Genomic DNA, 11,323 nt, shown 5'->3' on the forward strand with positions numbered 1-11,323 from the left:
GTAAACACTCTATTAACCCCACAGCTGTTGTTATTTGCAGCTCTGGACATTGGCATGTCTGTGTCCTGGCTTACACACACACACACACTCTGCATGTGTTAGGCTGCTGATTTTTTTAATTGACATTTCAACAGACTTTCAATTCAAGCACACACACACACAGCATTTCAATTCCTTCACTACAATACTCACATGTATTTCTAATACACGACAGCTGGTTTATCTTTTTAGCCTTTTCTAAAGCGTGATAAAACATGGAGACATGCAGGCATGACACAAGGATTTGCATGAACTTGGCAGACGTTTTTTGAATGAGAGGAGACCTATTACAAGCACAAACTGGCATCCTGTTCTGTTGATTTGGTCCTGCATGTTGTAAGGGGACTTGACACACAGTTTTCTTTTATTTCTCTCTGCTCTGCTTGACTCATTCACACCATGACCATTCATTATGGGTTTATTTTTTATTTTTTATTTTTTTTCTCAAACAGTTTTTACATTTGCACTAATACACACCTTTATACTTGATTGGTTGACTGAGCCCTATCCTCAGAGATGGATTTGTGGAGGGATAGTGGTGTGTGTGAAAGTGTGTTTTTATCCATAAGTTTGGACAGATGAGAAGCCCCCCGCCCCCCTCCATTGGTGTATGCAGTCATGTAACACTCTCCTCCTTTCCTCTGCTCTTTCTCCATCTCTCTATCTGATTGATGCATTGCAATTCATCCCTCGGCAATGTCTGCATTCATTTCTTTGTTGAATTGCCAAATGCTACAGCCAAAGACGTTTCAGGATGACTTCATTTGACATTATCACTGTAATCTCTTGTCCAAACCTGTCCCATGGAGAGAGTCGTGTTTCTCCGGCATCTTTTGTTTTAGATCTGCACATCAAAGTCTTTGCCGTGGTAAAGCCTCTAAATTCAGCTCCTTGTTTCTGTAACTGCTGACAGTAATTACACAAGATGTGAATAGCTGAGTGTTTTGAAACCAATCAGCCTGTCTTTCACGTGGATTTGGTTACAGCCAGAGACACAATAACAACAGTAACAAGTAGTTCCGTCCTGCTTGTGACTGTCTCGGTGGTTATTAGAGAGCTGTAATTAAAAGCATTACCATTATTTCTCTGTGCATTCAGTGCATTTAAACCCATTTTGGAAATGGGGGGAAAAACAGTCATTCCTTCATCCTAACGTTTGTTTGCATCTCCCTCCCAATGTATGAATTTCAAATCTTTTAAACCATAAGCATTTGAATAAACTGTGTATTCATTTTAATACACATATTTTCCTTTATTGTCACTTGAAACAAATGCCATTTGTTTTTTACTTTCACTATTGCTGAACTTCTGATTGTTTGTAGCAACGTGTGTGAAGGCATCAGGGTTGAAGTCAGGGCCCGCATACATGGCGAAATGTTTAAAGTGCTGACTGGAAAATTAAGAGTGTAAAAATGCCACATTGGCTGTGTGTAGGTGGTTTGCAAAAACACCATTTTTTTCTGACTGGCTGAAATGTTTTTTCTATTTTTTTTTTTTTTTTTTCTGTAAAGCTGGGGTACACCGAGCAGTTTGAAGTGAGCTTTGACATTCAAACTTGCTTCACTGGTGTTTTATTTTGTATGTTTTCATTACTTGGTACGAGCACCCTGTTTTTAAACAACCCCGACTGACTAAATTGATTTAATTGATTTTATCCCTCACCGAAACCAAGTGCCATCACAGTGTGAGTGAGCTTGTGACCAGCAACCAACCAACCAACTGTACTTTAAAGCGTTTTTTCAGTTAACACAAAAATAATAGTATGACCTTTTTTTTCGTCATAACACTCATTTAAGTGTCTACTTTTCAGATTCATTATAATTCCTAATCAAGGGTGCAGTTTTATTTTTTCGTTTACAATTCACCAACAGTAGCCTTTGTTTACTATACCTTGTTTTTGGCACAGCATGGCTCTGAACTTCAGCACTGTTAAAACCCACTTCCTGTGTGACTGTGCAAACAACCAGGTGAAGACCACGTTCAAGAGCAGTTGTAGAAATGAATTCCGGTGTTGTGTAAATCCAGTTAGCCAGGCTGTTCTGGGAAATAATTGAGTGTGTATTCGGGCCCTGATGCTTGGAGTTGATGTTGATGTACAAATGCTGTAAATAGTTGTGTGCTCTTATTCTGGTGTCCTCTTATTTACATGAGCTCAATGGCTTGGCACAGACACAGCTGACTCAGGCACTGGCTGAGTATCTCAATATTTCCTCCTTGATTCTGATTAGACTTTAACATCAGGAGGAGGCATCTGCTCACATCCCACTCATTAACAATCACTGGAAGTTTTTTGTTTTTGTTTTTCAATTCCAGACCACTCAGTATTGAAACTTGTGCAATGCTAAAGGCTGTAAGTACACAGGCATGACGGGTGGCAGTAGATCACCCTGCTTCAGCTCAGCTTGAACTGCTACTGCAGGGTGTTTGATCCTCAGAAAGAGCAAAGCTTCATTTACACAGGCAGAGAAAACAAAGATCCTTCCTCACATTTGGACTGGAGGAGAGCTCTGGTAGAGATGTTTTTGTAGAGTGGACAGAACCTGATTCGGAGTCTAGCATTGGCATGTTGCTAGATTATACGTCTACTTGTTTACACTATAAAAAGCATCTCTTTGGCTGCAGCGTTCTTGTACTCAGACTTCCTTCCTAAGTGAGGTGATGTGGTTTCGGGAAGCAGGAGAGATGAAGGTTTTACCTTACGGTTTCTTAAACTGGGATTCCAAAAATGCTAGAGCGGTGTTTGAGGATGAATTCCAACAAACAAACTCATTTTCTCATTTGGCTCCCAGGTTTAAGATGTTTAATTAGTCCAGCAAAGTTTGATGAACTTGGGAACACAAAGTTCCCTGCTCCTGCTCCGGTTTACACACATCTCGAGCTGAACCAGGAAGCAGATGTAATATAACATGAAAGCTATATTCAAACATCTTCCTACAGCTTGCTTTTGTGCAAGCAAATACGAGAAAATCGAGAAAAAAAGAAAACACAAAACTGTTGAACATTGTGCCTCATCTCCCACCGAGCCTGTCTTTGACTTCTGTCTTTATGTCCTCCGTAAAAAAGGAATCTCCTTGTACATACAATTTAAGAATGCATTTGAACTGCATCATTGTACAGTATGTGTGCGTGTCACTGAACATTAGCGACAAGCTAACATGGTATTATGCCCGTCTCAGTCGTTTTACTTTTCCTGTTACCTGTAGAGAATGGCAGGTTGGGTTGGGTTTCCCAAAGCTAGGATGCGTTTTTCAGGGTGTTTTTTTTAACCAACATTATGTTTTGTACTCTGTTTCATGTGGGGTGTATGTGTGTGTGTGTGTGTGTGTGTGTGTGTGTGTTTATACCAACACCAAACACCCAGAACAATGTGCAAATATTCACAACCCTTAAAAGTGCATCAGAGTTACTGTGGAATACATGATTTAAGCAAAAGAAAACAAAAATATTGTCATTAGAACGAGCAGGGAAAAGCATTCTTTGTCTCCACACTCTGCTGAATATGAAAGAATTGGTTGCCACCAAAAACATCTCCGAGCTAACATTGGAAGCAGATGGGTCAAACACGATAGGAAAGAACAGGAGCAGTGGAGGCAGCAGTGAGTGAAGCCAATCAACTTGCTTCTGCGCAAAAACGGACGTAAATCCTCAATTATTTGGGGGAAATTGAGCCCAGCACAATACACACATTAGATGCAGACATGAGAAGGAAGAGAAAAAAAAGTTTCTACTCATTGACTCAGTTTTGGTAAGCCCAGCCCGACGCGGCGCCACAGGAGGTCAGTGCTGTTATGATGCGTTGTTACTGAGACACAGAGGGACAGAGGAGCTATAGGGTGCTGGGTAGTTAATCTCACCCAAACTCAGGTGGACATATCACATCCTTGTTTTCTAATCATTTGTAAGACAGAAAAAGAAGTGGAAACTTTAATCCGGAGGTCTGTGTGGCTTTTAAATTCCACCAGTTCTTTTTATTTTTATTTCATTGAATGCAGGAATGAATGATTGTTATAACCAGATTGTTGTAATTTATAACTGACAGCTTCAGTTCAGTGTAATGATAATCTCATATTAACGCTTTGTATTGTCTGTTCTTGGTATCATATGTTCTGTTGCCCATCTTGCTTATTCTCAGAATATTTTTTTGTGGACATTTTAAACCCATTTCTGGAAATGGAGCAGTTATACCTAATTAAAACTTGTGAAATTCATTGGAATGTGGCGTTTTATATTTTGAATACTATAACTTTGTGTATGAAGAAATAAGTAGATTTATTCAGCATGTCCACTGAAAAAAGGCAATAACAATACCATGTAGTGCAAAGAGGAGGTTGACTGAAAGCTTTGCTCCAGCAAATTACTTTTGACTGTGTTTGATGACGGTTGTTGAGATAAGCTACTGCTGTGCCGTCTCTTAACAACTCCAATGCAACATTTGGACTTTATGAAAAAAGATGCTCACTGTTCATTGACATCAAAGTTCATTTTCTGTGTGTGCAACCAGGATATGAAAAAACAATAAAAAAATGTGGATGTGAAAAAGTTTGGGAGGTTTTTATTTCCTCACTTTGCACAACCTCGAAACTCAGATTTATTTAGCAAATTTGACGTTTGACTTGAGCTGAACCTCAACATCTGTTTAGTATTAGTGTAATTCCTGGCAGAATTATATTCTTGTTAGTCACAATGACATGAATAGTTTTGTACTGATAAGGTAGGAAATACCTAGTGTATTCTCTCCTGTGAGATCCTAAGGTATTTTTTTGGTGCTTCTTTTAAAAAAAACAAACAAAAAAAACAATAGTTTTGAGTTCCCCTAAAGGTCCAGTATGAAGGATTTAGTGATATCTAGCGGTGTGGTTGCAAATCAAAACTCTGTAGTTTCCCCCTCCCCTTCCAAGCACAAAGGAAAAACTATGTTGTCCACAAAACACATAAAAAATGTGAATGCCACTATCTAGAGCCAGTGTTTGGTTTGTCCCTTCTGGGCTACTGTAGAAACATGGTGGTCTGTAGATATATATAATTCCTATATTCAGTTGGTTAAACACCATTGAAAAAATACCTATGAATAGATCCTCCTAAATGTTAGACACTGGACCTTTAATTACCTCCTTTAAAAATGGGAAAAAACAACATCACAGCCTGGAGCTTAGATATTTATAACTGTCTGCCAATGTATGTAAATGGCACATCCAGGACATACACAGTAAGCACATCACTTAATCATGTATGTTGGCGTAGGAGCTCAGCTACCTCTGTAGCTGTGTTGGATGATCATTTCACACACTGTTGTAATTAATAAACCGACACTCTGAATTATCCACACTGACCAACAGACATGACAATACCAGACAGAAGGTCCAGTGTGTACATTTAAGAGGATCTATTGGCAGAAAAGGAATTTAATATTCATAGTTGTTTCCATTAGTTTACAGTCACCTGAAAATAAGAATTGTTTTTGTTTCCTTTAAATTAGCAGTTTTTATCTACAGACGCAGAGGGTCGCCCTCCATGGAGGCCGCCATGTTGAACCACCATGTTTTTACAGTAGTCCATGACCGAGCTCTAGGTAGAGCCTTTCGCTTCTTTTGTGCGTTTCGTTGCCACCTCGCTTGAAAGGGGAGGGTGAAGCGAGGGAATTGCAAACCGTACAAATCCTACACACTGGTCCTTTAAACATCTAAAATCAAATTAGCTTGTTGATGTTTAAAAATGTTTGCACCCACGAGTTGAGTGCAAAATTGAAATGATTAATTTCAAATTCTGTGCAAGCTGTAATTGCTTAATTTCTTTTTTTTTTTTAAATCTATTTTACTCCAATCATCAAGTGGGGATAGCGTTATCCGTGTCTCAGCTAAGCATGCTAACATTTGCTGTTTAGGGCCAAAGTGAAAGTACAGCTGAAGCTGATGGGAATATCATTGGACAAGTTCATTTTTAAACTTTAATTGAGGTTAGTGCTAAATCAAAAGTCAGGGGATCACCAGTTTTTACAGTTCATGAATGTCTATCAAGTTTTTATGTTAAAGGTGGAGGGCAGACAAACAGTGCATAGAGCCGTGTTACAATGGAAAAGTCCAGAGCACATGAGCACGTTGAGCAATCACAAATAAGTTTATGTCTAAGATCTGTGAACATGTTTTGCTGTCTGAATGCAGTTGATTATGTTTGTCAGCATAAATCTACCTTGCAGTATTTTTAACATTTTGAAAACAGATGAGGGTAAAGATATAAAGCGTTGCAGAGGAAAACACATCATTTCACAAAACAAATCATTATAATTATAGTGATAACTGTTCACATGAAAGTACACATGCCTGGCTTTTCCACAAACATTCACAAGAGGTTCTGTGCGCGTGTGTGCACGCGCTATGGTCCCAGCTGGTTCCCAGTGTGCAGCTGGTTTCCATTTAGGTTCATTTGTTGTTCCTCCAGGGAACAGATAATGCGACTGTCCATTTGTGTTTCTATCCAGCATAAGGAGGGAAGGAAGTGAGGGACATCTCTGCTTGTGAGTCACGATGAGAACACAAAAAGCCTCTGCAGTCTTTCTACTCACGCAGCACACACGGCCACTGGCAGTCCTGGCTGTCCACACCGTCCAACCAAAGTCCCAATATTAACAGTGTTGTGGTCTCAGAAACACACAAGGTTAAACCAGCTAACCGCGTTCCTCGTGGGTCTTACCGTACCTCTGTGTAAACAATACACACAACACACATACAATTCTGAAGATTACACATTCAAAAGTCCAGTAAGATTCAAGTCATCACACAATCTTCTTTGCAAGGTCTTGCTGTGTGGTTGTTCACAAACACAGTATGAACATAAAGATGGGCTCAGATGGCAAAAGCCTAAATTCTCTTTGGCCTTCCTCACTGAAAAATCTGAAGCACATTTGCCAATTCATTTCCCCAGAGATGATCTGCCAGCTTGGATAAAGTCTCACTTTACTCAACTGTGCTTTTGAACGCATCGCAAGCCTTTCAAGTTGGCCGCAGATCCTGCTCTATAACCAGAGTCACTAATGCGTGACAAACACCTGCTTCTCGCCGTAGTCCGTCTCTTCTCCCTCGGCTTCTCCCACCCTCCCCTTCCACTTAAAGGGCTGGGATGTCGGGTTGGTCCTGTTGTGGCAGGTCAGTTTGGGGTCGTGCAGGAGGTTCCACATGAGCCAGATCTGAGGAACATTGAGGCTGTGAACAACCATGAGCTCCCTGTAAAAGCACGGGTCAAACGTCTGAAGGTGGGGCGCTGCAGACGGACGGGGAATTCCGAAGGTCCGAAAGCCCTGGTGGCGCAATGGTTTGATGCCGATCAGCTGGAGGCACATTCCCAGAAAGACATCATCAATGGGGAACAACTCCACCTTGTAGTGGGGAAAAAAAACAACTGATAAATTAATCCTAAAACAGGCAAGCTAAAATATTTACACTGTCCAACTCTGAAGTACCTGTTGACAGGCTGAGCTTAGTCTCCGAGCCGTATGCCCCGACATGACAAACCCTCCTCCTCCAGCGTAATTCGGATACAAACCCACTCCATAAATAAACTCTGGCACATAGTATTTGGAACTGCGCCGGCGAATGGGTTTAGCGTTGATTATAATATCACCAACAAACAGATCCTCGTCAGGCTTTTGACCTTGTAGCATCTCTAGTATATTCTCCACGTTAACGTACACATCGGCATCACCCTTGAAGATGAACCTGCATAAGTAAACAATAACAGGAAAAAGCATCAGAGAGTGACAGTCACATGAGGAGAGAATCAGATCAAGTCCTGATTTAGTTTTATAAACACTGACTTGACATGAGGACAGCTGCTGTTGACCCATTTTAGAAAATGTGTTTCCTTCAGCGTCAAGTTGAAAAAGGTGTCGTCAAAGTCCCAGAGCAGGATATCCCTGAAGGTTTGACTCTCGTAGGTCAAGAGCCGGTCCCACAGAGGAAGAGCGGTGCGATTCCTGGGAACCCCCAGCAGGAAAACCGTTCGGATGGATACGCCATTTTGGAAAAGTCCCTCTTTCCCCCAGGTCCGACGTACCACCTAAAGATAAGTAAATGTAGAGAGAAAGAGATTATTTTTAAGTAACTGAGTGAATACAATTTTAGGTTAAACCTGTATTAATAGATTTTTTGCCCACTTGGGGGGCAACAGTTACTTATTTAGACACAGTCCAACATTAGTATTCATATTCATAGTATTCATTTTAGATGAGTTTATGTGTTTATTATTTAGGAACAATATTCGGTCCCATGAGGACTTTTGGGGGGGATTGTTGCTGCCTAAAATGCCTGATTTCATGGCAGCTTTCTAAACAAATTGCAATGCATGGTGTAATGTTCGTAGGCATTGCAAAGAAATTGTGGGACAAAGTGATAATTGTTGAGGTATTTCTTTGCTTTTTCAAAGATTAATTAAAAGTCGAAGGCAGCTTGATCCGGTAAGAATAAAATTGCACAGTTTGAAGGGTAAATGTGAACCATTTGCATCGCACGTCTGCATGGTCTGCATCTTCACAACTAGAAACAAGGAAGTGAGTTAGGTGACATATGGCTCAACGTTTTGCATAGGAAACTACAATAAACTAGAATTATTGATCAAATTTGCGTAAAAATTGCAATGATGCACCAGCAATTTAGTCCACCTTATTTAGAGTACTTCCTGTAGGGACTGAATATCACTCTCCTTTTAGCTCTGGTTTTGGTCTCCAACTCCAGAGATCTGGATCCTTAGCTACTAAATGCTGCTGCTCACAAGCAACAGATTTTTTGCTCCTTCACATTACATGTAATCATTTGATCCATTGTTACTATAAAATTATAGCAGCTTTAAACTTCAAAGCATCTGTTATTATGAAAATAAAATACAGCCAAATGTCTGTACTGATTCACAGCTAATTTCACAAAACTGAAGTGTATTTGTTTTGGCAGCACAGCATATTTTACCTGACGTTTGTCAAAATCTGCAGCGATAGATTTCACGGCAATAAGCATGTAGGGAGCAGCTTCTTCCTCTGCTCCTCCAATGTGACATTTCTCTGGCTGGTCTATGAGCATCTTAAAGTCTCTGTTGTCCTTTTCTCTCAGATAGCCCTCAAAGTCAAATGGTGGCATCGTGGGCAGGGGCTTGCCAGCGGTCTTAGTGGGCGCAACATTCTTCTGACGCGACTTGGATTTCCCCTTAGATCTGGCCTGAGGTTTGGACTTGAGCTGAGGAGGTTTAGACTTGGACTGGGGCTTGCAGGGAGGCAGCTGTGACTCTGAAGGGCTGGATAGGAACTGCTAATTAGGAGAAATGACGCAAGACAGAACACCGAACATTTATTATAACAAGTAAATGTCATCCTAATGAGAATATAATAAAAGTATCCATTTCTGTGCAAAGATGCTTCTCAGAATTGCTTCACAAACATAAATAAGAAATTATAAACGTGATATTAAAAAACAGCATCATTATTCCTGTTCATACTGCTTTGTGTTTATCCCACTCTGGTTCCTTCATTCATGTGTTGGACCCTCTGAATCAGTACAGATGGAAATTCACGCAAACATAAACAAACATATTGTGTGCACATATATCGATGCACTCCACACATGCAGTATGAATATTTATATAGCACGCACTGTACAGCAGCAGCAGACAGTAAATGAAAATATCTCCACACTCTGTGCTGTCTTTCTGAGCTCAAACAGCATTATCTTTATATTACCTGTAGCAGTCCCCACCGCCTTCTTCTGCTACTGCAGCAAACGCTCTCTTCAAATCAGGTTTAAGCTGCCTTATCAGAATGCAACTGCATCGGTTATATGGAAACCTTACAGTTTGTGAGATCAGAATAATGCAGACCCACCTCTAATTACCTTAAAAGTGGAAGAAGCACTCTGCATTACAACGTGAGCAGTAGATGAAAAATGGGATCATGGTGGATTCTACATGATCCTCCTTGATCCCAGAACAATTAAAACAATTAAAAGAACAAATTCCTGTTTTACCATTAAAGCAGTTGAACGAACAGCGCTGTAGTGCAGGGTATGCAGAGGTATATGACGTATATCTACTTCTGCCCATTTCTAAATCCCCACTGATGCTCATCATTCAGTAGTGTTCTACGAGCTGAATGTTTTTCCTAGGATGGCGAAGCCATGACATAGTTGTCCAATTTTCATGAGTGGGTGAAATAAGAAATAATACTTTACTCAAAATGCACAATTCATGTTATCTCAGACGGCTGTGGGCCTGTATTGATTGTAATATCTGCACCTAATAAAAAAATAAAACTGTACCCAGATCCCTTGGCACCACTACACCACACTAACCACACAGTTCCATAGCCTGCCCATAACAGACCTCAGACCTCTGACCATGCCACTGCAGCAGTAAAATGTTTTTTACAGATGGAAACATATTGATACTGTTTTTAGTTGACAACAACTGGTTATTATTTTTTCCTTGTTAAACCCTTTGTGATCCATGTAAAATTCCCAGGAACGGACCAGCGAGTCACAGCATTGCTGACCATATACCCATTATACCATATACTATAAATGAAGACATTTTGATTCTGGTACCTACAGTGCATCCGGAAAGTTTTCAGTGTTTCACTTTTTCCACATTTATGTTATAGCCTTAAAATGGATTAAATTAATTTTTTCCCCCCTCAAAATTCTACACACAATACCCCATAATGACAACGTAAAAGTATTCTTGCAAATTTATTAAAAATAAAGAACGAAAGTATAACATGAACATAAGTATTCACAGCCTTTGCTCAATACTTTGGTAAAGCACCTTTGGCAGCAATTATCAGCCTCAAGTCTTTGAGTACGATGCTACAAGCTTGTTTCATCAGACCAGAACTTTTGTTTTCCATGGTCTGAGAGTCCTTCAGGTGCCTTTTGACAAACTCCAGGTGGGCTGTCATGTTCCTTTTACTGAGGAGTGGCTTCTGTCTGTCCACTCTACCATACAGGCCTGATTGGTGGAGTGCTGCAGAGATGGTTGTCCTTCTGGAAGGTTCTCCTCTCTCCACAGAGGAACGCTAGAGCTCTGTCAGAGTGACCATCAGGTTCTTGGTCACCTCCCTGACTAAGGCCCTTTCCCCCCGATCGCTCAGTTTGCTCTAGGTCTAGCTCTAGGAAGAGTCCTGGTGGTTCCAAACTTTTTCCCCATTTACAGATGATGGAGGCCACTGTGCTCACTAGGACCTTCAAAGCTGCAGAAATGTTTCTGTACCCTTCCCTAGATCTGTGCCTCGATAAAATCCTGCCCCGCGTGTGTG

General features: G+C 40.6%; 1 protein-coding gene across 1 annotated transcript in view; it reads right to left on the bottom strand.

The window, feature by feature from the left end:
• Positions 1 to 5,548: 5,548 nt before the first annotated feature.
• Positions 5,549 to 11,323, bottom strand: part of b3gnt9 (UDP-GlcNAc:betaGal beta-1,3-N-acetylglucosaminyltransferase 9) — an 8,599-nt gene continuing 2,824 nt past the window's right edge. Inside the window, exons 4-7 of the mRNA XM_035664305.1 lie at positions 8,991 to 9,326; positions 7,847 to 8,088; positions 7,493 to 7,748; positions 5,549 to 7,408 (exon numbers count right to left, since the gene is read on the bottom strand). Of these exons, the coding sequence (XP_035520198.1) occupies positions 7,064 to 7,408; positions 7,493 to 7,748; positions 7,847 to 8,088; positions 8,991 to 9,326 (1,179 nt within the window). The 3' untranslated portion in view covers positions 5,549 to 7,063. The remainder of the gene's footprint in view (positions 7,409 to 7,492; positions 7,749 to 7,846; positions 8,089 to 8,990; positions 9,327 to 11,323) is intronic.

Source organism: Morone saxatilis, unplaced genomic scaffold, assembly GCF_004916995.1.
Source record: "Morone saxatilis isolate NCDOM2014 unplaced genomic scaffold, NCSU_SB_2.0 Contig2, whole genome shotgun sequence".
In the NCBI taxonomy this organism is placed as follows: Eukaryota; Metazoa; Chordata; class Actinopteri; family Moronidae; genus Morone; species Morone saxatilis.